The sequence below is a fragment of the Taeniopygia guttata genome, chromosome 3 (assembly GCF_048771995.1).
Source record: "Taeniopygia guttata chromosome 3, bTaeGut7.mat, whole genome shotgun sequence".
In the NCBI taxonomy this organism is placed as follows: Eukaryota; Metazoa; Chordata; class Aves; order Passeriformes; family Estrildidae; genus Taeniopygia; species Taeniopygia guttata.
In genome coordinates this window covers 74,670,162-74,696,498 of record NC_133027.1, presented here as the reverse complement: position 1 = coordinate 74,696,498, position 26,337 = coordinate 74,670,162, and the positions used below count along the sequence as shown (strand labels likewise).

Here is a 26,337-nt window from a genome sequence, read left to right as displayed (position 1 = left end):
AGCATTCCCTGTATCACAAGCCACAAAACTTTACCTAAGAATTCCTGTGACCACCCCATTATTCTGTTGTCTGAGTCCAGGACATCCCTCTGGCTGGCCTGGCTGTCTCAAGACCCTAGCAGGGGTCTCAGAGACCCTGGCAAGAAGTCAAAAATATCTGTGGCTTCAATTTTAGCCTGTGGAAAACTGTCAATTTTGTACGAGGAATTACAAGTCAAAAGGGTTTGAGTAATGTAATAGGTGAATTGACACAGGGTGGAAAAAATAGAATTTTGGAGTTCTTAAGATAAGGGGTTCAGGGGACAAGATGGAGGGATTTGGGCGTGTCCTGACCTTCTTCTTGTCCTTCATGTCTTGCTGTGATAGTGACACTTTTCTATTGGTTTAAGGTAGAGACACACTGTCTAACATAGATCTTATGTTGGGAACTGTAAACTGTCTTATGGGAACTGTAAACATGGTACACATAGTTTTGAGTATATAATGTGGGAGCTGCCCAGGACTCGAGGACAGACTGCTATGGCTTCTCTACTAGGCAGACCATGGCAGGTCAGAGAAAATATTATAGATAAGAAGAAATAAACAACCTTGAAAACACAATCAGAAACATTCCAAGACTCCTCATTTAACTGCATTCAGGCTAGGGAAGCAAAGACTCTTTTGAATCTCTCTTGGTGTCACCCTGACCTACAGGAACCCCGAGAGAGAAATCCACATTCTGTGGTTGAGCCCCTTGGCTATTTTGCATACAAGACATTAAAGCATATTACTTCCCTGCAAAAGGTTTACCTCAATTAACTTTTTGTCATTAACTGAATATAAGCTTGGCACATTTAGAGGAGGGAGACTTTGAGGAGCACAGAGGAGAGCAACACTACATACAATACAGAATGCTGGCCTGTAAACTCTTAGATGAGCTGACTGCAAATCCTGTTTCAATAGGCCAGTAAATAGCACTGGCAGCTGTTTAGAAGGAGATAAGAGTTTTTGTAGATCCCTCAGATTATGCCTGTTGCTAGAGCCTTAAAGAACAGCATTGAGCAGCAGCAGAAAGCCATCTCACCTTGGCAGCTAGCAGCATCTAGAGGCAGGGATTCAACAGATTCTCCCACAGTGGCCTCCTCTAACTGGTCTCCCTCTAAAGGCTCATCTACAGGCATCTCCTCTGGCTCATCTACTGCCAGCTCAAGCTCTAGGAGGAAGAGAGCAGCAGGAGAATGGTTAGCATTACACTTGTGCTCCAAGCTGCTGTACAGTCTCTTACTCCCTTCCCTCCTGTAGGAGAAAAGTTGGCTTAGAAGTTGCTCCACATGTCCAAATTCTTTACCATCATCCTGAGCGTCATCTTCAGCCCGCCCTTTGCTGCCACTGTCAATGCCAGAGCTACCGTAGCTGATGGTTGAGCTGCAGGATTTCTCTTTCCTGTGCACCCGGTCAATGCTGAAGGGCTCATCCACTGACATTTCCACAGACACGCGGTGCCTGGAGTCAGCCTCGATGCCCGAGGTGTGGGAGCTGCCGTGACTCCCGGTGGACTGGCGCGAGAGGCGGTTATCCCTGCGGCTGCCCCCGCTGCTCCCACTGCCACGGGAGTTCTTGTCACACGGGTCCAAGTCCATGTCTAGAGTGTCACTGATATAGGACTCCCGGTAGCGCTTCTTCTCTGAGGAAGAAAGAAGGGAGAAACCAATAAGAACTTTAAGGAAGGTAACAAAATATATTCAGGAAGTTCTGTTTGCTTCAGCCAACAACTAAGCAACAACTGCTGCAGCTACTGAACAAATACAGGGACAGTTTTGTATTTTGTTTGCTCAACAGATGGATGCTCACGTGGTTGTAAAAGAGTTAGTCATACTCGCAGTAAACCCAGCATCTCCTAAATTAGAACAGGCAGGTAGAGGCAGTTATGATACAGAAAACAGTAGGCTTCAGAGTGAAGGTCAATAACAACAAAGCAAAACAAAAAGCAAACAAAAGGGGAATTAGTGAAATGTGGTGCTCAATCTTTAAAATCAGGTGCACTGATTGGTTCTTGAAATACCCACCACTACATGAAGTCAGCTCAGAACAAGATTCCTGTGGCTGGTATTTGGTAATGATCTATTATTTCTCCCATGGCATGTATCTGCTGATAGTGGATTAAGAAATCCATGCGACACTAACGGACACAAAACAACCGAGGGCTTTTTGCCCACAGGCACTTGATCAGTGAACCTTTCTACAGGTGACTGGCACATGCCACTGACTGCACCCACACAGCTCAAGGCCACTGCTGTAACCCCACTGATGGGAAAGGAGCCACTTGAAAGGAGATATCCCTCTACTGCTCTCAGACAAACAAAATTTCTGATCCAGTCTACAATGTGGGAGCCATAAATACTTCTTAGGAAGGGACTTGAGATGTACCTAACACCTTCTATTACTGGCTGCCCAATAAAGCAGAAACACCATTAATTAGATGAAAGTAGGCACCATGAAACAACAGGAGAGACTAACACACTGTACTCTTCCTCTTACTAAATTCACTTGGGTGTTCCCTAACATACCTTCAGCCTCCTCCAGTTTTTGGATCTGCTTCAAAACTGGCTGAATATTCAGAAAGAGCCGATGGCTGTTGCTGAGTAGCTGCAGCAAATGGCGTGACCTGAAGGGGCAACCCGTGTAGTAAACCAGTTTCCGTGCAGAGGGCAAACCATCTGGCTGGATTTCAAATTTTTTCCCCTGCACAAAGAGGAAAGATGCCAAAGAAATGAGCAAGAGCAGATTTTCAGCCACACAGCTACCAGAGATAGCTGTGGTCTCATGCGTGCAAGTGACAGGACCTGACGCAACAGCACAGGCAGGCCGACAGCTCTGCCACATCCCAGGCTGGCAGCCACTGGCAGATGGCCTCCATTCCATCAGACTCACCAGAAAGGCCAGCTTCCCGATGTGTGACCAGGGAAAGTCGTAGAGGAGCTGGCGAACGTGATTCACCTCCTGCAACACATCAAACTCAGAGTGACACAGGGACTGGCAGGTACAGGGTGGAATCAGCGATGTGCAAAGAATTTGCAAACAACCAAGAATTTGAGATATGTGGAGCCTGGGGTTTGCAGGGGAGGCAGAGGAGCCACAGGGAGGGGGGGAGGACAGGGAACTGGGCAGAGTTAATGCTACACCAGAAGGCTTTCACAGCAGTCTGTTACCTGATAGATGTGCATTCCTCTCAGGGTCAGGCCCAGGATAACTGTCGGTCGATCCTCCTTCTTATCCTAAAAGAACAGAAGAGTCAAAGGTTAATCTACAAAGACCACGCTCTTGTTCTGGCACCTACTGCAGGAGAGGTAGCAGGACTCCTCATCACACAGATGCCATCAGCTCATTTGGTTTTTATTATGTTTGTTAAGTGCACCTTGCCTTGTTGACCCTTGAAATACCTACACCTAAAATCCCCTCATACTGGGAAGCTCAGGCATTTCACCAGCATATATCCTCGTTGCCCTGGACAGGGAATCCTGTAGCTTTAGTGATTTGAGAATGTGGACAATTACTGTTCTCAGAGGTACCTTGTAAACTCTCTTGTAACCACTCTCCCCCCATGAACATGCACCACTCTTGCTCTCCAGGTGACAGAAAGCCCAAAACAGAAGGGGAATCCATTCCCCTCTCCTTGCCACAGCATTGCTGTTCTCATCCAGGGATCTGCTAAATCTTATATGTCCCTTGGCTGGGGGGGAGCTAATCAATGCCCAGTTACTGGGACTTTCATTCTAAAATTTGACCTTGGTGTTGGGAGTAGGTGGTTTTACATGAGTTTTATTACCTGGGTTGAAATACTGTCTGACTTTTAACTCCTGCTGCATCTTGGTATGACATACTTGGCCTCTATTCAGATTCTTTTGCTTGAAGAAGACCAACAATATCATAAACCAATTCTTTCAGCTTCTTCTAACACAGCAGAGTTAGGGAGGGGAACACATGTTTTGTTTTTTTGTTGTTAGGCGGAAAAGCAGAAAGAAAACATGGGAATAAAGATGCATGGGCTCACAGAGCTCAAACTTTATGTCACAACTTTCTCTCCTCATCTGGCTTGCAAGATACAAGCCTTATACCATCCCATTACCTCCCCCTTTGTCCCTGGTACCATCCATATCTTCTGCTCAAAGTAAGAAATATTAAGAAATAACAAAAAATATTTTCTGGCTCCAAAGGACAAAGAGCTTTGTAAATCAGGATTGGTCTGAATGAGAGATAGGGGGTGTGTTGTGTTTTCTTTTGCAGCTCCTAACCTCAGTAGAAGCCATGAGGAGGGTGTTAAGACAAAAGTGACTACTTTTGAAATCTCAGAGCAATCAGAACACCAACACCTTCACCTGGCACCTCTCTGCACTTGCTCAGGCAATCTGTGACACAAGCATCACCCAGAAGGAGCATCTCTCACCACAAAGTGAGATAACTGTGTCACCACAGCAGGAATAAGATTATTAAGGATCAAACAACACATGGAAGAGTACATGATGCCTAAAGTCAAGGCAGACAGGAATTTAAATATTAAGAGCAACCAATTTCACAGCCTTGGTGTTTTCAGATATCAAATGTATCATGTCCTGCCAGCTGGATTTCTTATGGCATTCAAGTGTAACTAACTCTCTCATGACTGCATCACTAACAGAATTAAGAATCAAAACAGAGAACAGAAGAGAGGTAGGTGAGCATCTTTGGTTTGCAAGCAACTAAGCCTGGACTACTGATCAAAATTTATTTTCTCTAGAAAATGCATGTTTCTTCAGTAACTGGAGCTGTTAGATATGTTCAAAGGACATGTATACTTCCCAGGCATAATTGCCACTGAGCACAAAAACTCAGAAAGTTTAATTATGAGTTTAACAGAGGAGAGTATCTCAATTTGGAAAAAAAGCCTAAGCCATTCCTAATTGCACAGGCAGGTTTCACTCACCTAAGTGGAACAGAAAACTTCTCATTAGTCACATTTCTAGATCTAAACACAGCATGTGAAAATGAACCACCTTCTGTTTAAATAGTTTTGGGTAAGGAGTCTAACAAGGAACAATGTAGGAATTCAAAACTGCCAAGAAAAGCACACAGCTAAAAAATGCCAAACACTCTGGCAGGGTTGGAGAAGGAATGGGATACAAAAGTTGGAATGACTCAGTTGTTATTACACAACATTTGTGTGAAAGCTGGCTGACCTCTTGTCATTATTTCAATGAACTACAACAAGGAAAAAAAAAGGCTTAATTGATTTCTCTGGTGCAATTCTACTGACACGCCGGGACAAATATGAAGTTTTGCCATTCTTGTGGCCAGTTCCTGTTGCCATTCCTGTGGCTGAAGAACAAAACTAAATTCCAGCTACATCTGTATATTGGTGACATCTGTATATTAGATTTGTTTGTGGGGACAGCCTTCATTTAGCTGAGCATTTTAGATTTGTTTGGCCTCTCTAAATCAGAGGCAACCATCCCTCAAACAAACAGAAAGAGAAAAATGCCATGGTGCACTCAATTAATGATGGGAGAGAAGTTCAAAATAAGAAGCTCTTTGTTTAACCTTCTGCAGCCTGTAGAAGTGGACGGGCACGTCTTCCAGCAGGCAGGACTCCTTAATGAACTTCAGCACTGCTTCCTTAGCACTCAGGCCTTGCTGTTCTCGGTGCATCTCTGGGGCATGTTTCAAGATGTAGTCGCTCCCCCTCTTTGCAATTATCTAAACCACAAAGAAAACAAACAGGTCAGCAACTCTTCAGCAATCCCCAAGAGAGGCAGCTGTGATCAACAGCAAAGCAGTGGCTGGAGGTGGAGGAGGTTCATATATTCCCTCAAGATGTTGGTCTGTGTTTGCCTCTACCTCCCTGGAGGATCAGCATTTCAAACAGCCCAGATGACACCGATGTCTCCAAACAGATCCTAGTGGCAAAACTGTAACAGACCAAGACTACAGAGATCGTGTCAGCCTTTTTCACTTTTAAGTACTGGAATTAGATTTCCTAACTCTTGGCATCCATAAATGTTTATGGGCAGATAACAAATACTCCTCTGCATGCCAACACAATCAGCAGCAACATCTCTGCTGAGGCAGAAATACTAGGTTTTCCTTTTAAGACCAGAAACTACACATTAGGCTTATTTAGCATTTCCATTCTCAAATGGGTGGATAACACTATCTCAAGGTATTTTTTTATCTATTAGGAGTGGTTGGCAGGCACGTGGCTTCACTAAGCAGTAGGAAAGACCTGCCCTGAGCCTTTTGCTCTTGCCCTGCAAGCACCCAGTTCCCATGTTTGCTCACATGCCCTCTTCATACAAGGGTACTGCACAGCTCAGCCCTCTCCCATACTCACTTGGCTCCTTTCAGGCTGTGAGTGGCAGTGACAGGTAAGAGGGATGATTGGCTGAATTCACTTCCCAACATCCCCCACCACCAGGGTCATTTGAAACTGGATTGCACCAGGTACCTGAGAATATCCTGCCAGCAACAATCTGTCCCGGCTCAAATCATGACCCCATCACCCCCAGTTCCCACTTATATTTAATATTAAAGCCCTTGCTTTAATATTAAATATAAATATCTGTTTGCTAACACCTCTGCCAGCCCTGCCAGATTGGTTGCCCTCCCACGAGGAAGGCTGGTCTTGGTGGAGGACAATACTGATGCCATCAGCTGTGCAGTATCAGCAAGAAGAGATGTGCCAGCTCCACGGTTCAAAGCTGGGTGTGTCAGCCCAGGGCAGCAGTGCCTCTCCTCACTGGCAGGAGAATTGCAGCAGCCCTTGGCCAAATGATATGAAGCACGTGTTGAAGGAAGTGATTGTGTTGGAGGAGGAGATTACTCACTATCTCCCTGTGGGAGCCCAGGGGCAGGGAGAGAAGCGTCCTCATGCCTGCCACATTTTGCTGTTTGTAATGATGTAATAAATCACCCACATACTTGTGGCTCAGCACAGGTGAGCAACAGTCTGTAAAACACCCTTTAACTGCCTCAGAAACAGCACACAAGACCCACCATTTCCAGCTCCTGACAGGCACTCCACAACAAGGAATGGCATGGGATAACAGTCTGTTGCTGGGAGAAAGGCACACTGTTGCACAGCAAGGCAGGCAGGCTAGGATTTGTGCATAAAACAGACTACTGGTCTTCAGGACAAGTCCTGTCACTGGTCTGAACCTTCTCCCCAGAGCAGAAGACAGTGCCATCTTACAGGGGAGATGCAACTTGCCTGGGATAAGCAGCTAGCTAACAAAGTCTTAGCTAATTTGCTTTCATTTGACAACTAAATCAATTCTTGGTTGTAAGTCCTGAAGGGCACAAGTCACATGCACATGCTTATAAACAAACATGCAAATGATTTCTCTTTCCTCTTTCTGCACTTGAGGCAGAGATTAATGACAAAGCAAGCACCAGAGGCACTGCACAGCAGTATTACCCCATAGGGTTTGGATCTATCAATCCCTGAGGCAAGCATTACAGAGAGGGGAACAAAGCAAAATAGACTCGGCTTTGCAGCCCTGAGGTTTTCTGGAGAGCTTGGGTTGTGCAGATCTTGCTGATGTACTACTGGAAACACGCAACCCTTTAAGCCATAGAAGAATTAAACAAAGACATCTGCACTGTCAGAATTATTCATGTGACACCAACACATTTCATCACCAAGGAAGGATGTACCACCAACCTCACTGATGAGTGAGCCCAGGAATGTGCACTTACATCCAGTGGAAAGACAAGAGATCTCCTGAGGGACCTTCAGGGTGATACTCTACCCATCTGTCTGATCACTGCAGTGGGAGATGGGGAAGTTGCATGGCTGCAGTTAGGTACCACCTTGGCATAGCTCCTGCTGCATGCATGACGTGTTGACAGAAAAGTTCCCCCCAAACTTACCCACTGTGGGAAATAAGCCTGAGGTTCAAAATATTTGCCAGCATGAATCTTCTCTCTGTAGTTGCCCAAGTCTGCCTGTAAGCTGTAGGCAGCCAGCAAGAAGTAGATTTCTTCTTTGTGGTTGCAATGAGACATAAGTACTTGCTCTTTGAGATGGCAGTAGTAGAGCTGCCGTGCCACCTTATCGCTGCAAGACAAAGACAAATTTACTTCAAGAACAAAGTTCAGATAAGGCCCTTCAAAAGCATCATCTTGCTGAGAAGAGGGATTAAACTTTGACGTGTCTCATGTGTACCAATGCCACCCTGATACAGCTGTGTGTATAAGGAGCACCAAACCAAGATCAAGGTCTTCTCCCACTAAATGTTGTACAAACATGAGAAATAGTAGCTTCTACCTTGAGGAGCATGAGATCAGAAGGCAGAAGGTAGATGAAAGAAAAGTCACATCACAGCTGTTTTGGAGACTGAGTACAATCAAGCACTTTTATTTCCCTGGAAAGCCTGTAGAAGCCAGGAGAATCAACTCCCTTGGACTCCCAGTCCTGTTTCTTGCACACCTGTCCTCCTTTTCCCTCTAAACTTGGCACTGCTTTTTGTTTCACCTTGCCTTAGGCTCATGATAGTTCTTAACAGCTAATTCCCTGCAAGGTAGATCAAAAGACACGGGAGCCCTGGGCTTGTTTTTGTCTTCTTCCTCAAGTTGCTAAACAGGGATTGTCTGATAAGATATAACTATGGCATAGCCTTGATAACCCACACATCCCCTGCCCTCAGAGATCACGGGAAGCAGGCTGCTGACATGTATGCAGATGAGGTGCTGGACACTATGGTCTGCTTGTAAAAGTGTGCAAGTATAGTTTGAAGGGGCAGAGAACTATCTCTGTGTGGCTCTACAAACCTCTGCAATTAAATTACTAGTGCAAGAGAAATATGCCTGTGATGGTGGAGGATACATAACTCGGGAGTGGCAGAATGATATGTAATCTCTCTTTGTACATAAAAAGCAAAATGAAACAAAAAACACTTTTCAGCCAGACATACTCCATAATAAAGAGCCCTCTGTATCCAAAAGTGAAAGACTATGGGGAGAGAAAACAGAGAAAACCACAAGCTTTGCGCAAGACAAGAACGAATGCCAAAAATTTGGTAAAGATTTTAATCCACCTAAATGATCTCAGCTCTTGGCTTCCCTCAGGGACAGAGCCACACCAGAAGTGCTGATGTAAATTAACTCTGTCAGTTGTTCATTTTTAACTACCTCATCCTTTGTTCTGTACCGTGGGTGAGGGTGGTGCTGTTTTGAGTACAGCCCATATTCCATGTGAATGGACTACAAATGAAAAACTCTAACTTACAAAGTAATTTCTTTTGTCAATGCATGAAAGTCCATTTCCATGAGTAGACTGCACAGAGCACTGCTCAAATACAAAAACCAGATCCAAAGCATGTGCTTTGGAGTATAATAACTATTTTTGGTATATTCATCTGGTGCCTTTCATACAACCAAAAGACACAAGCAAAAGAGTGCTAATCGTGTTTTGATAACGTCGTCATTCAACCTGCACTTTCAACACAGATGGAAAAGCAGTCACAATTTTCCTAGGGATATGGAGTATGATTCAGGCAGAAAACATTCACAGCTGAGTGAGGATGTCTGTGAGGATCTTAAAAATTCAAGCAGATTTTTAAAGCTTATTTCAATGAGTTCACAGAGATGAGCTTAACAAAGAAACATTTTTCTTTCATTTTAAGAACACACTGAATAATTCAAAACACAGTAATTACCACAGAAGAGAACTTACCCTATTACTCTTCCATTTTCTACGTAGTATTGTACTCTAAAGAACGCAACAAATGGAGGGCTGAATTTCTCTGTCCCCTAGAGCAAAGACAGAAGACAAATTAAATTATGATCAGCATCTAAAACTCCTGTTACCCTATCTGGTAATGCTCTCTCCTCTGAAATTCACTCCCCATACTGCTTTCCATTTTCTACTCTTAGCTCTTGGCAAAATTTAGGAGGGAGTCTGACTGTCTTGGAGGCTCAGGACAATGAGGCATCACAAAACTTTCAGACAGGTTGAACTACAAAATCTCCTAGGAAGAGCAGAAGATTTTTGGATAGGAGGGATGAGCTGGTGTAAGAGTCCCAGTGTAGCCTGGGGACACCCAAGCTGGCCCAGAATTACCTAGCTCAGCACCTGGCAACACCACAAACACATTCGTGCTGAACACAGCAAGTTTGAGCCAGCCTCCCTGGAAGCACCAGGCAAGGCAGCAGCGCAGTGTGCCACGCTGGCATGGCCCTGGCGTTTGCAGGGCACTCCTGGGAGCAACCATCCCTCCCTGCACCACAGCACATCACCCAGCACAGACACACGTGCTGCCACGCTCAGCAGTCACTGCCCGCGGCTGAGGCGCACCAGCCTGGGTTCTGCTCCGTGCCTTTTGTTTGGCAGGGCTCCTGGTTAGTTAGTCACACATTCCTGCAGCCACAGAGCAAAAGGCAGTGGTGGTGTCTGCTTCACACTGAGGAGTGCTGTTAGAAGAAAGCCAGCATGAGGCCTGTTGTTTTAACTACAGCCTATCTTTCTGACTTACAGGTTTGTTTGAGGAGAAAAAAAAAAGAAAAAAGGGAAAAAGAAGAAAGGAAAATCTTAGCAGCTCATTCTCTCATCTTTCCTGCTTTGCCACTTTCATGGTCACACAAGTAACTTTGCTCCCACAGGCAGTTCCAAGGCTTTGCTGGTCAGATCCATGTCACCGGGACAAAGTACACGGCATGCCCTCCATATGCAGACAGCTTCTTGACAATGCAAACATCTCCACTTTATTTCTGGAAGTTGTTCATAGTCACCCTATTTTATCAGCTGGACTGGGCTTTCTACCTGAAACCTCTTCAGAGGAATTAAATCCTTCTCAACTAACCCGGTCCAACAGGCTAACTCATCTCAGACTGTAGTACTGCCAAGAGCAACTCATTGTCTTCTGTGATTCACATCACACCAGAGGTTCAACACTTATCCTGACCAGAAAAGTGTAGCAAGAATCCAATCACAAAGCCTGCCCCATCCTGAGGTGACCAGAAACACCTGCTTTGGGAAGCTCCCACTGGCTGGACAGACAGCCCCTCCACATGCCTCTGGCTGTTTCTGGAGTAACTCTCACTTGATTTGGGAAAAGCAGAACACATGCTTAGGGATAAGAGAGATCCCCAAACCTCACTAGTTATCTACAAACTTTTGTAAGCAGCAGAAATGGCAAGTGTGCCTACTCTGCAAAACAAAACACTTAGGCAAGGTGGAACAAAGAGATTTACAACTTTTACAATAACCCAGTTAAGATATCTGAAAGCAATTGCATGATATACTTTGTTCTAGACAATTGCTCCTCTATTAATGACACCGACAAACAGGCATTATCATGTCTGAATGAGCAGTATTAAACAGTTACATAAGCTTGTCTTTATTTCATGTAGGTTTTCCCTCTCTTGTCAGGGCTAGCTACCTTTAAAGAGCTAGGACTTGTCTCAAACAAAATATCCTTCCTCTCCCTCCACTGTCCTTTTGCACATACTCTGGGAAGAGTCACAGCTCCAGCCATTTTCTGTGTATCAGATGCAAGTCACAAAAGGTTATTTTAGGCTGTTTTGCTTAAGGACAAAAATGAGGTCTCCAAATTAAGATCCAGATAAATTAAAATGGAAAACTGACCAACTGACCTTCTCCACTTCTGCAGCAGCCAAGCAGCAACCATGTGGTTACTATTGCTCAGCTAAAGTTGCATAAGGGGCTGGTTTAGCTCTTTTAATTACTTGTGTAACTACGCAAAAGTCACTGCATCTTGTTACTGAAAAGTATTCTGCAGACCATCTTCAAGAAATACTTTATGGACCTTAGTTTAAGAGTTTTCATTTCACTGTGCAGTCCAAAACACCTCTCTTACTTTGGTGGTCTCTTTCTTCCATTCCTTTGAAAAGTATTTGCTAAGCTTCTGCTCCAGGTCTATAAAAACATATTCATTATCTGAAAGATAAGAAAAAAGCAATTCAGCATAAAATAATTGGAAATGTCATTAAACATTTAGGTTACTCTACAAGTTATTTCCAATCAATACATTTGCTGATCAGGAAATAGACAGGGCAGGAAATAAAAAAAAAAGGAGTACTCTTAAGTACACGTCCTACTCCAGACAGCAAGGAAGGAAGGTCATTCACACCTTCAAGAGATCCTGAGCTACAGATTCCCAAACACCTTAGCCAAAAATGCAGAATTCCTGCTTTATAATCAAGAAGCCATTTACAAAAGAAACATCATCTTACTCAGCCAATGGTACTGTCTGCTTACCAGATTCACTGTTTTATTATTATTAAACAAGCAAGCCCTACCCAAGCTTGTATTCTACTGTCATGTAACTCCATGGTCCAACACGGCACAAGTAAGTAAACAGAGCTGGGTATTTGACAGGTTTCATCCTCTGCCTGTGAAGGGGATCCTCTGAAAGGGTGAGAAAGAAGAGGACCAAACACAAACACCTTTCTCAGAAGGTCTGGTGCGTTCTGTTCACACCCAACTTCTTTCATATAGAGAAAAGATGAATGAAAGGAAGGGAAACCTGGCCTGCCTCAAAACACTGAGACCAAGACTTGCTCTCCACCCTAGTGAGAGTGAGCAAGACACAGCCTGAATGGCACATCATCTTGAAAGAGGTCTGAGCTGCTTTCAAAGCTGATGTTTCATAACACTGCTTACCAATTATCAAATACAAACAACTCAGCTAGTGAAAGATTTTTTTTCCTGAGTCTTCAAGTCTCTTAAGGAAGAAAAAAAAAAAAAAAAAAAGACATGACAGGTGTTTCAGGCTGCAGTAGCAATGCCAGCTGAGCACATTCACCTGACCAGTCCCTCTACTCTTTGATCTTGCTTAGGACAGTGTTTTGATAGGTGACACAAGTGCCAAAATGAAGAGCTTGCTCCTTAAACATGAAAGGAGCAAGAGTAAAAAGAGGAGGGAAAAAAAGAAAAAAGAACCCTTCACCAAACAAACTTCTGCCCCTTAAGAGCAGCTCAAACTTCCAAATGAGAGCCTGCACTCATGTCTGTATTATGGCAGATGGCACAGACAGTGTTACAGTGTTGAAGGGGGTCTGAGCAACCTCACAGCCACCCTTCCTAAGCATTCCAGATCCTTACAGGGGCAGATACAAAAAAACAGTATCTTTGCTAGCTTTCAAAAAACAAGCAAGCAAAACAACCTCCGAGTGCTACCTCCTTCAGCTCCTACCTCAAGTTAAAGAAACCACAGCTGGGGCTATCCAGAGCTGGCCCACACATCACCCTACCAGGAAACCTGTAAAATAGCAGTAACACTGGATACAGAAAGGACAACACGCAAAAAAATCCTGTTTCTGTCTCCACGCTCTTTCCTGCATTGTATTGCTTGCAGCTGCACTTTTAATATACCTACACTTGTTTATTGCGTTACTTGACACACCACATACAGAAACAAAATAGTATTTAACTGCACCATCAAAGTGGCTGTATGGAATTTCTGAAAGTATCTGTGGTGGGAATTTAAGTGCTGTAGCACACAGGATGATATGGAAGTTATTTTTTCTGTTTTGACAAGGAGAGGAGGAGTTTTTATCATCACAGAGATTGCATCTCATACCTGCCTCTTCACTTCTGTCTAAGATAGGGTGGCTGGGAGCTACACTGGCCCCAGCCCTTCCTTCTCTAGGTCCATTAAGATCAGGCAACACTGCCTGGAAGAGGCTGATAGAAGTCCTAGTCAGTGAGAGAGAGAGAAGGGTTTGTTCATGTTAGGCTTGTCTCTGTCAGCTGCCATGCTGGTAAGCATCACTCCATAAAGCTTTTAATAAAAATTAAGTAAAAGCTCATTTAAGAAATGAATTGCACAGCAAGCGACAGGAGTGGGATAACATGAGCATGCCACCCAGTCCTTCCCTGGGCTTTGGCAGTCCTGGAGCAGGGCAAACCCTCCACTATGGCCCCCCCACACAGCATGGGGTTGGTCCTGTTGGCACAGCAGCCAGTGCTGGGCAAAGCCTGTATCAGCTCTGCCAGCACTGTGGTCTTTAGCTGACACCTTCTTAAGAGGCTATAACAAGTTGAAGAGTCAGTTTTCCTTTCTACTTCAACAATGATCCCATGCCCAGAGGCATTTAGAGAAACACATTCATTATTCTTCAACCAGGAGGGAAAAATTGCAGTAGCAAGCACAGTGACATACCCCAAACCATCCCATCACCCCTGAATATTACCTCAGAAAGGGAAAAGTCTGACAGAACTATTACACTACAGTAAAGCCATTTGTTACCCACACCCCAGGAGCCCCTCTCTACCTGTCATGTTAATTAGGTTAGAGATGATTTTGTGAGGGCACAGATGTCACACCTGAGGATTCCAGGTTATTATCAGGGAGATAATAACTGGGAGAGACACATGAACTACAAGAATAAGCCAGGCTACAGGAGGACACCCCAGTGCATCACCTCTTCTCGGGGGTCCCACTCCTCCCCAGCCTAGTTCAGTATCCTCCCTCCCATGCAAGAATGCAGCACTGCATTCCTGCCTTAATGAAGTGAATATTGCTGGAATGTCAACCTGCAACGTAAGCCTCCACCTACAAAAACAAAGAAGTACTTCCCTCCACAGCCCTACTGCTTTGTGGATGGCTTTGTTTGTTTGGTTTTTTTTCTTACACTGGATTAGCGATGAAACCCTGAGATCTTTTGCTAGATACTAAAACTGTCTGCTTTGAAAATAAGCATCTCTAACAGATATGAGGGCACCAAACTGCAGCACCTCTGAGCAGTGCTGTAAAGGACAATATAGAAATGCACAGATGGCCCCCTTTCCAGGGAAGAATAAATTTGATCTGTGGAACCAAACAGGGATGGATACTCAGCAGGTACAAACTGTCATTGCTTCAGTGGCTCATCTGAAGGACAAGTGAAAGGTACTGAGAAGCTGACTGAGAAGCATGCACACATAAAAATACACTCTTATCCACCTGCAGCTACTGACACCAAGTTCATGACTCTCATCTCAGCACTGCAGGTGATCTTACAAATACATCAGCTCCTCTTGAAAAGTTCCCCCATGTACATATATTCGGATACCAGACCTGGCACAACTCACACAGCACTGTAATCCCAAGAAATGCATCTGGACAGGCAGCTCCTTTGCAGTAAAGAAATTTACACACTTCTCCCAATTCCACCTTTAAGAATTCTCAAATGAGATTGAAAGGTTATGCTATAAAAATCACATTTCAAAATAAGCAGTTACCGAAAATGTAGAACACTTCTACTCTGCAAAATAAGCTTAGCACATTTTATGTATTAAAAAATACAGGCCATGCATTGTTGCAAAAAAATAATGTGCCCGGTCCTCAGTAAGAAAAAAAGTGACACAGTTCCAGTGAGTAATGAAGACTTACAATAGGCATTATTTATACTGCAGGAAAAATGGGAATAGAAAATTATGGCTGTAATACAGAGTCAAATCAGTTCTGAGTCATTGCTAACCCAAAGGCCATTATTTTGCATTAACCAGTTCCTCCTCATCTTATTTTTTATGAAAAGTAAGTTGTCTGCATAAAAACTAAATAATGGTGAATGCAAAAAAACTGTTTTCCTCCTGTGCCCATTGTGGGCTAGGAGCACCAAGAGATTCCACAAAGATGTTCTACCAAAAGTCAGACCTCAGGCCCCACAGGCAGCCAGGAAGAGCCCATTAACAAATTTGGCTGAGTCATGTACATTTTAGCAATGCAACTAGACAGCCCAGAAGAATAGGATTCAAATAAAATATGAATTAGTGCAAAGCTAAATTTCCACATAGCAAGCATTTCATGCCTAAAAGAGAAGGGAAAAATTATCCATAGCTATTGCTCTTAACTTTTCCCAGACACTTCAAGAAGCTTCATGGCAACACCACTATGTCCCTTGAAGTGCAACAGGAAAGAGAGCAGGAGCAGGACAGAGGGATGCTAGGGTTAGGGGAAAGCTGAAGCTTAAAAAAAAAAAAAAAAACAACAAAACCCCACACTACAAAATACCTCACAACACATGCTGTAGACCTCACATAACCTGAACACCAGCATGGATTTTTCTGTTTGTTTATTGAAGAAGAGCCAGCTACACACCCCCTTTTGCATGTAGATCTCCCCAAGCTTTCAAGCATTAGTGATTTGGGAAAATCACTACCCACTTGGCATCTGCTCCCACCACATCTGCATAACTTCTCAGTACTCCTGGTGTTACCTTTCAAGCCAATAGAAAGAAAGTTTGTCCACTTTCTGATATGTGATTCATTTGTTTACTAAAGGGTCTAAAAGAACTTGGTTCAGGATAACCTTGTGTTTTTAGCTTTAGCTGGAAAGTACATGCATCCCAAGTGAAGGGAAGAATCACATCAGAGGCTGGGAGTAAAGCAAGGGAGGTCCTGGCTGAGGTCACTTTACGTGGGATGGACACAAGGCACATGGAGGGCAGTATGAAGAGACAATATCAAGAAGCCTGAGATCTTGTGGTGTTAGGAACTGTTTAAATCTGAACGCTGAGCTAAAGGTTCAGTCATTCCTGGTAATTGATAGGTACTGCCAGAATTTTACGTTGGCATCTTACATCTAGCAACAAGGCATGCCCAGACAAAGATCTTCAGACTTCAGCAGTGTTACAAGGGATTCTTCTGCACAAGAGGAGCTGCAGAACCACTTCCAGCACTGCTCAGCCAGAGGCAAACAAACCCTTTACAATGCTCAGGCAGGGGAGCACTTGGCTGGATGTTATACTGATACCAAAGGAGAAACAACTGACAGCAAAAAATTGCCTTCATAGGAAGAGACCATGTAAGTCCTTTCAAGTACTCTCTGGACACCTGAATGCCTGCAACTCCCTCTAGGTGGTACATTTCTGCACATGTTTTTCTTATATTGCACTTAACTCGTATGAGGTACCAAAGTAACTGTAACAGAGTTGTACCCTAGGTTAGAAAACAGGAGAAATTCATAAAGGAGATTCAACTATGCAAGTAGATTTAAGAGAAGACAGTCAAGAAGCATGGATAGTGAGGAACGACTGGTGTGTAGAAATCATCATAAGGTATTTCAGAGAATATTTTGTTCAGAGGTATTTTGTTATTTGTCTCCTAAAAAACTCTTTGTTATATCACATGAGTGTCCCTTATAAAGATAACCTGTTAGCATATCCTGTCCATGAACTTCAGTACTGGACGATATACAGATGCAGAAGAGTTAACTGGAGGCAGAGTGGTTTTGGCAGAGTTAATCATTGAGCTCCTTGGTAAGCATGTGCTGGAAAGCATAGGCCTGGCAAGATGAACAGCCATAGCTTTAAAAAACAGAGTATTATCCTTGAGGCAAGGGAGCTGAAGCAAAGGGATTTGGTTTCGTAAGAAAGCCAGCCTGACAAATTCATAAGAGGACACAAAGACAGTGGTAGGGTATAGGAGCTGCAGTCTTGATCCTTCCCAATTGAAGGCTTCCATCTGCTTAGGTAAGGCAAGGTTTGCTCCTAGAAAGGCATCACTCAAAATTCAGGATCGAAGAGATCTGGGTTATAACAACAAAGGAAGCCTGGCTGTTCTTTGTCTGCTGACATTCTGTTTTGTGTTAGAAGACCGAATGTGTCACTGCACACACTTTCTGATAACAAGAGGGAAACCTCCCACAGGGCACTAGATAAGGTTGACCCCACAAAAGGATTTGCCATATAAGACCCTGCTGCTGAAGCCTATGGAACCAGATTGAACCTGGCAGGGTCACAGGATCTTTCAGTGAGCAAACTACAAGTAATAAAAAATAAAAACCAAAAAACAAGCACTTCAGCAGCAGGAGTACACAAGGTATAGCCTGCCTGATGATCCATGACAAAACTAGAAGAGCAACATGTCCCAAGGTTTGTAGGACCTCCCATTAATGCATATTCCTGTACTTGATTTTCAAAGTGATCAACTTCTTACTGATACAAGTTTTTTTCTCCTCAGATATATTGATTGAAGTGGTTTTCCTCTTGAGAATAAAAAAAAACAGTCCAAGAGCAGAAGGGATGAAAAATTCCATCCTGACACTGTTACTGTTACCCTTAATCCTGGAGCCTGCCCTCAGTATCTGCAACAGCCAGAAGAAGGCAATATATTTAGGCATCAAATGCTGGAAAACTCACAGCAAGACCTGCAACTTAGATCTTACAGCATTCATGGTTTGCAGCTTGCATGGTGCTTTATGGTCCTGTTTCCCGTTTTGCCACACTTAGGGAGTTAAACTTCTGTTTATGATTAAGGACTCCAACCTCTCCCCCTCACACACATACTTACTATGAGACCAACTGAGCATTAGTGTATCTGTACAATGTCTGCAGGTCAAATGGGCTCCTAATCCAGATAATCCATGCAGCGTGATTGGCTACAGTTCTGTAGAAATCCTTTAATTTTCATTCTCTTGCTACTGCTGACAGTTGGGGTTTTGTTGACAAATTAGCAGCAAAGTAATAGATGCAGGTGGATTAGAATACCTTCTTTTGCATGTGGCAGTATCAGACTGCCAAAAATAAATATACATTAAGAAACCGGGAAAGATATCATTACTAAACCACGATGGCTGTTTTTTTAAAAAATACCTTCTTGAAGCTGCAGCACAGAGGTGAAAGCATGATGAAGGAGAGGATTACCTTGTTAAAAATGTAGATGCTTCCTCTCCATTTTTGGGATACCTAGCTCAGCTTTTCCTGAGAGACCAGGCCCATGCCTCCCCCCTTCACAGCCTCTGCAGGATGTACACTGACTTGCTACTCAGCCAAGGCAGTCGACTTAAGCACCCACAGGTGCTGGCAACCCTGGGAATGAAAAAGGCAACCTGGGGAATGCAACACTCACCCAGACCTCCTCACGACCCGAGCACTTCCCTTTTTTGAGATGATACCTTGTTGCCAAGTCAAAAGTCCCTGAGAAGCAGGCAACACCTTAAAGGCTACTTCCAAATGCCAGACTCACTGCTACACTTGCTATAGAGGCAAGACCTCAGCTACCACAGGCAGAAAGGGAGATGACCACCAGACTGTTGACCAAAACAAGGTGGAGAGAAACCAAGTTGTGGAACAGAAAAAGTATTTCCTTTCAGGAAAGCAAATAATTAGTCCCCGAAACAAACAAACAAGATGTTAATTCAGGCTACTGGACTCTTATAACTCTTTCCCTTGACTTTTTAAGAGCTTTCTTGAAGAATTAGCTGCTATAAGAAGGAAGAATAGTTTCATGAAGTGAGAAGACTGTTTCCACTTAAAGCTGTGGACAATAAAGTCTAGTCAGAACAGCTTTGTTATGCTCTTTGGGATGTGGTGGTTACAATGCATTTCCAACAGGTTGAAAGGTATCTGCCACTACAGGGTATTTTGGGACCAGAAGTCCTTGTGCTTGACAGGGTGAAGAAAACTGCTACACAGAAAAGGTATGAGGGAAGGAAAAGCAGGGTACAGAAAATATGGAACAAAAAACACGTGAAGTGGGAAAAAAGTGAAAGAAACAGGAGAAGAATTCAAAGAAAATAGGAATGAAATTGTCCTGTCTTACAGGAGAGGACAAGGGTTCCAATTTCAGCCAAGATGTCCGGCAAGTGGAATAGGCAAAACCTAGTGTTAAGAAATGTCACAAAGGAAAGGATTCAGAAACACAGATGAGTTGTGAAAAAAGTTAAGAGCATTTAGGTCTCCTCACATTAAAATAAAACTGTGCTGGTTTAAAGCACAGGTATATTAGGTTTAAGAAATCTCTTGGAGACTCTACAAACCTTATGGAGATAAAAAGCTTATGTTCCTTTCAGTTTGAACACTGTACTCAAAAAAGTAGTTCTTACAGAATGAAAGCATAAAGAAAATGAGACCAACTTAGAAAAAACACCTTATTTCATCCTACATATTTATAAAGAGGCAAAAGAAACCTTATTTAGAAAGATTTATAAAAAGACTACTGTAATTTCAATGGAATATCTAGAATTGCAGCAGTAAATAACATAACTGAGAAAAGTTTTTGGAGGAGAGACAAGTCTTTCAGGGCTTTTGGAAATGCGGGTAGGCAAGACAAACAAGATGACAGATCCATTTCTAATTACTAAGAGTTGAGGTGTGGGAGGGAATGTCAATGCATACACCATACCGAAATGTGATCTCTCATATCAATTTGCTTCTTTAAGCACCATATTAACATTATTTCCTGGGCAATACTAAGCCATAGGACCAGCAAACTGGACTTTAACTCAGGGACTAGAAGTTTTGAATAATGTGATATTTCAAAACCCAATGTGTCCCATGCATGCATTCAGTCCCTTACAATCATTGAGTTTCCTCCCCAGTGCCACATTCTTCACAAGTGACTTCAGAAGATAAGTAACACTTTTAGCCCCAAAATCCTTTTAAAATCCACCTCCTATTCAATACCTATAGTTTTGAATATAGTCACAAATATGTTGACTAGCAACTCCCACTACAGGAGGGAAAGAAAGCCCCACAAAGAGGTGGAATCCAAGAACAAAGGTGGAGAACAAAAGCCCCCCTTTTACTCAATTTGTCTGCCCACATACCAAAGATCAAAAGAGCTCTGGGAAGGCTCTGCATAATCTACATACTTTGTGACCTTATTACAATCAGATTCCCCCCGCAGGCACAGCCACTGTGTATATATGCACACACTGTAAATACACAAGCGGGTCTGTGGATGTTTGCCAAGTCACTTGCTCGTGCATTGAGTTTGCTTACTTTTAACAATGCTGAGGCCAAAGAAGTGAGGCTCTTTAATCTTCACTAAATCACAAACTTGCTGAAAGAGCTCCTGTCCAGTGGCTTTGACCTGAAAGACACAACCAATCCAACATTACAGATGGCTCATGCACCTGGATGGAGCAACTCTTCTAAAGAAGAGTTCTAAAGAAGAGTTGCAGGCCAATACATTTTTGGGTACAAAATATCAAACCACAACCACACCAGAGAACATGCATTGTCTTCAGTATTATTGCTATTATCAGAGAATAGTAATCATTAATATTTACAGAAATGAAAATACTGCTCTCTTGCAGATTTTTTTTTTGAGAAAAGAAAAAAGAAGCAAACCCAAAAGTTTTCATTCAGGAGAACCAGGAACAAAAGTCCCCAGACAAACACAAGACTGAGTAGCTCATGGGTTAGAGATACTGTTTTTCTGTACCCCACACAGAAGAACTTGTTCTGTCTCCTGCTGACTTCTAGCCACACAGCCATTGACATCTTCATCTTTGGCAGCTGCAGCCAAAAGCCTGTAAGACCTTGCCTGTTTCCCTGCACTCTGAGACCTTCCGATTTTCCTGCCTCCAGTAACGCACAGACGGTCCCAGAAGGAGCATGGTTCTGTTTAACTGCATGTGCACACCTGCACGTGTACTATGATATGAAGATTCCCCCTCTAAACATCCTCCCATCCCTAGCCTCATTGCCCCCTGTCCCACTGCACCATCCTAGGAGTACTGACAGACAAACCACAGGCAGACCCAGAAATCCCCCAGCACACAGAGGCATGGGGGAAGGAGTTCAGAGGAAGAGCAGATGGGGAGAACAGAACAGCACTGGCACAAACAACCTCAGCTCAGGCCGTGGTGCAGCCAGTTGTGGCTGCAAAATGGGCCAGGACCTTGGCATTTCATTACCCCACTGCAGGGCGATGCAGATTAGCAGAGCCAGGAGCAGCTGCCTGCAGGGGTAATAGTGCACTGCTACCTACTGAGCAACAAAAGATGACAGGGCAGAAGTCGACTGTTTAACTCTCCTACGAACCAACCACCATCCTCATGTTTAAAGCTCTTTTACTGTAGGTATGCCACACACCCCAGAAACTGGCTTGCACTCACTTCCCTGCCCCAGGCTGTACCATGTCACTAGACATGGACAATGGGGAACAGGAGGTCATTTAAGTACTCATTTTCTTCTACTTGACAAGGCATCAGTAGCCAGACAGTCACTACTCTTTTATCAGGAGCTCTGAAGCCTGCACTACACCAATGCAAACAGGTGTAAGCTTTGAGCAGGGAGGAGGTAGTGCACAGTTCTGATAAGACCCAAAACCACATCTGGGTCTTATAATTATGAGTCTCTGTGTGAGACTGCACCTTTTTAGTCTCACACCTAGATGCAGTGTATGGTCAGACACCCAGAACACACATTTGGAAGGTAAACCTGGTTACACAGCAATCTCCTTTGCCAAAGCAGCAAGCTCTGAGCATGTTCTACTACCTGGGAAGGATTTGCTAAGAAAGATGTGACCTACCTCTAGCCAGAACAGTTATGGGCATTTACAAGAGTCACTGGCAGCACAGGACTCCCTGTAAATGCTACACAATGAGAAAAATGTTCTGAGTGGCAAGCTTTCATACCTAAGGAAAGAAAAACCTGTTTTAAGATACTTAATTCTAGGGAACTGAGCACTTCAAGTGACAGTTTTGTGGCACATAGCTCTAAACAGTGATTTAGGCAGAGTTCTTGCACAACAGGTATGTTACTACTACCTTGTTCATTCTCCTCTTGGCACTTCCCTTCTGTATCAAGTTCTGATCCCAGCCTTAAAGGCTGTGCAATACCAATTACATTTGCAACTGCTGTTCCCTCCTCCTACTTTCCCCTCTGCTCAAAGCAACCAATACTTCCCTTTGCATTTTTCATCTTTGGACTTTCCTCCCGATGCATATGGTTCCTGTGCCAAGATTGATCTCAGAAATGTTATGACTCATTCCTTCCACTGATACTCAGCTTTGCCCTGTGTCAGGCTCAGGGCTTTTTTACACGTGAAATTTAGTCCAAAGTGAAATCAAGTGCAAGTTTACAGAAAGTAACTGCTACTCCAAGGTCATTCTGTGTACAGATATTCACGTGCATTAGTTACCTATATCTATTTTTCTTAGCACATATGCTTTGAAACATCAGTTCTCCTGTTCACAGAACAACTGGAAGACTTCAGACCTATGCCTGCCATTCACCAACCCACAGGACCTCACCAAACTACCTCCACTCCATAAATTTCTCCCACTTTGCCTTGCCCTCCTCAGAGTAGCTGGTGAGCTGCAGCACATCCTAGCTCCCCTCACAGCTCTGCTTCTCACATTCACAGTCAGTCCCACGAAGGCAGTTTTATTCCTCACCATCTCCCCAGATCCACTGTACATTCAGAAAGGTAGACATCAAAGCTAATTAAGAAATACTTGATTGTGGGGCAAGAGAATTTAAAATGGCTCCTGCTCTTCCCTCTTCAACAGCACTATCTGTGAATGGTGTAAGACATACATTTTAAAGAGCAAGCTTCAATCTATATGTGACCACATAAAACACATATAGGTAAACTCTTATCTGGAAGGTTGGAATTTATATGGGAGGGGAGAGGGAGGACTTACCTGCATAAACACTGTGCTTATCATGGGAAGGATCTATAATTTATTCTGCTGGAAAGATAACCATTCTTACCTACCTCACTGAGCTGCAAGCTTGTTTAGTATTTGCATTCCACACTGAAGAGGTTAAAAGGCTTTGGAAATCTTTAGTAGTGGCATTATTATTCTAATAAATGCACAAAGTATCATCTGTGGTTGTGCTAATTACATTTGGGTTTTACCAACATCACTAGAAAATTGCCTTGATGTTTCTTTAAAAATGAAAGATCTCTCCAGCTGCAAAATCTTAATTTTTGTTGCTGTTTTGAATGAGTGTTGTGGTAAAGTCAGAAGCCAAATGAAAAGCTGTTTCTGGTGACTTGCCCAGCTGTAACAGGTCATGTTTCACTCTCTATGCAATTAGGACACAAGTGTGTGTTGAGGTCTCATGTTTTGGCCCAGGCAGCTATTCCCTTTCATGCAGGCATCTCCATGTACATACTTTCCCAATTTCCCAGACACAGAAAGAAAACGGCATCAGAAATGACAAGGGCTAATGTCTTTAAAAGGAATACAAAGGGATGCTGTGGAGGATTCCTCTGCAGGACAATGTAGTGATGCACAAGGCACCCCAGGTTTTTGGAGGGGCAGCAGGCTGGGACAGGAGAGGGGAACAGAAAGGGACACAGCACTTTTCCTCTGTCCCTGTCAGTGCTTATTGCAAAAGACCATTTCTTATGCTGATTAAATATTTTAGAAGAAAAAAGAATGCAGATGTACCATTTAGGAACCTGTTTTAGCGATGGACTTGGAAGCATCATGTTTATGGCTGGACTCAAAAGTCTTTCTCACCCCGAATTTATTTTACGATAACCTGCAGGTTTTTGTGATTCACTGGCGCATGACCCAGTGGTGAAGGGACAGCTGCGTGCTCCATGCAGGCACAGGCGCAGCGAGGAGCAGTGACAGTGTCAGCCCTGCTGGTGCACTGCCCTCCTGCACCTTCCCCACGGCCGGCTGGCTCTGCTATCTCCCATCTTTAGCCTCCCTGATAAGAGCTATAAGAAGGTGAGATTTAGGGTCAGCTGCAACAGACCATTACCCAGGCCTGTACACCTGCTGCCAAGAACTTAATTAAATCATCGTTTTCTGCCTTGCACAAAAGCCAGCAGTTGCAGAAACCTTCTGGGGCAGTGGATGGGCTGGGTTTGAACCAGTAACCCAGAAGCAGAGCGTCCCAGATTTTTCTGCTAAAGCTTTATTCCATCCAGCCCTTGAGGCTGTTTCAGTTAAGGACGCTACACTTACACACAGCAGGTAGGAAAATTCCGACACGGATTTTGAAGATTAGCACGCATAGTTTCAAAAGCCACAGTTTCAATCAAGTACTTAAAATAACAGTTCACCTCAACTGTCTTCCCCCCCTCCTCATCCCAAAGCAGGGGAAAAAAACCTACCCAAAACAAAGCCAAATCTCCCCAGCCCACTCGAGTGCACGCACACGCTCACAAGAGAGCACTTATCTTTGAAACTCCCTGGTCCTCTGAACGCCAAGTGCCTCTTGGTAAACTCAGTTTCTCACAAGTTCAAGGAGCAGCCAGCACTGCACAAAGAGGCACCATGCTGTGCAGACACCATGCCACCCTGGGCTGCCAGCTGAGCTGGCCCTGCTGTCACTCATGCTCACTTTGAGACATTCGAGGCAGCAATCAAAGAAATGAAGCAACTTGCCTCGATTTTTTGTGTGTACGAGTACTTAGGAGGGAAAAAACCCCACCCTCGATGGCTGTTTGCCTTAGACTCTTTGAAGGGATCTGCAGGCTGTCAAAACCAGGGATAGCTGGACTCTTTTACAAGAGTAAACATTCATATGTTGGGTACACTTGCTAAGTAATCAAGGTATTTCAGGTTCAAGTTTTAAAAAATTGTTGGATTATTATGAGCAGCAAAACCATTCAGACACAATAAAATGTAAATAACAACAGAAAAAGAGCAGAGGAGACCCCCACCCTACAAACACAGTCACGACTTCTAAGGAGCTCTGCGAAGGAGTTGAAGCTGCCCAATTAGAAAATGGAGCACCAATTACCCTAAGCTGGCTAATAGCCTTTCGGTCAGCAGACCAGCAGCAGGCTTTTGGGAGAACAATGGGAGCTAACAAAACTGAACCATGGCCGCGATGCTGCGACCTCCCGGCCACTCACCCCGACGGCCAGGCTGAGCTGCTCACGGGTGGGCAGGAAGACGCAGACGCTCCGGATCTCTGGCTGCATCCTGCCTGCCAGCAGCGTCCTGCTCATGGTGGGCAGCTCCACAGGGGCTGGGGTCTCCTCTCCAGACAGGTGTCAGGCTCCCTTCATCCCATGTACCTGTTGAAAAGGCAAGAGCATCAGTGCTGTGCTTCTCTTGGCATCGGGGGCAGCTCACAGCATGCATGTGATGAGATGTTTAAAAACAAAACCACTCCCAACAGTCATCCATTTTCCAGGGCCAGTCAATGTTTCCACCACCATTACAGCACGAATCAGGCAGTGTCAACCTTTTAAACAGCTTAAAGTCCCATGAGAGGGCCATAAAGCAATGAGGTCTGCCTGGAATAACATACCAGGGTGGTTTCAGTAACTCAAGGTTTCCAGACTCGTATAAGTGATAAGGCAGGTGGCACCTTGGGCCATTGCCTGAAAACACATGACATAGAGGAGCGTCCCATCCTTCAGCCAGGCACCTCGCTCACTCCCAAAGCAGAGATTTCAATATGCTGTCAACAGGCACATGTCAGTGCAGAGGACTTCATCTGTGCTGTCCTCCCCCTCACTCCATCCCTACACCCTGGGAAAACACTGCCTGAAATCCTCTACACCTCAACTCAGAGGAGGAGGTGGAACACAAACTCAAAAGGCTGAGCCACTGTGTAACACCTTTTGTGAGGTAAGCACTGCCCTCCTCTCAAGTATTGAGCACAGGCTGCACAAGCATCTTACAGCTGAAGTTCAGATATTAACAGAAATAAGAGATGGAAGTTTTCTGT

The 26,337-nt window shown here is 44.0% G+C and overlaps 1 protein-coding gene across 2 annotated transcripts in view; it reads right to left on the bottom strand.

Moving 5' to 3' along the window:
- The window catches only part of FRMD1 (FERM domain containing 1), a 41,441-nt gene that overhangs the window by 5,618 nt on the left and 9,486 nt on the right, over positions 1-26,337 (bottom strand). Inside the window, exons 2-12 of one of the 2 annotated variants that reach the window (XM_030268362.4) lie at positions 25,514-25,678; positions 20,680-20,770; positions 11,829-11,908; positions 9,686-9,762; positions 7,882-8,068; positions 5,554-5,709; positions 3,189-3,254; positions 2,911-2,979; positions 2,547-2,721; positions 1,328-1,663; positions 1,064-1,192 (exon numbers count right to left, since the gene is read on the bottom strand). In XM_030268362.4, coding sequence (XP_030124222.3) covers positions 1,064-1,192; positions 1,328-1,663; positions 2,547-2,721; positions 2,911-2,979; positions 3,189-3,254; positions 5,554-5,709; positions 7,882-8,068; positions 9,686-9,762; positions 11,829-11,908; positions 20,680-20,770; positions 25,514-25,609 — 1,462 coding nt within the window. In that variant the 5' untranslated portion in view covers positions 25,610-25,678. The remainder of the gene's footprint in view (positions 1-1,063; positions 1,193-1,327; positions 1,664-2,546; positions 2,722-2,910; positions 2,980-3,188; positions 3,255-5,553; positions 5,710-7,881; positions 8,069-9,685; positions 9,763-11,828; positions 11,909-20,679; positions 20,771-25,513; positions 25,679-26,337) is intronic. The other variant, XM_030268363.4, reaches the window with a different exon arrangement.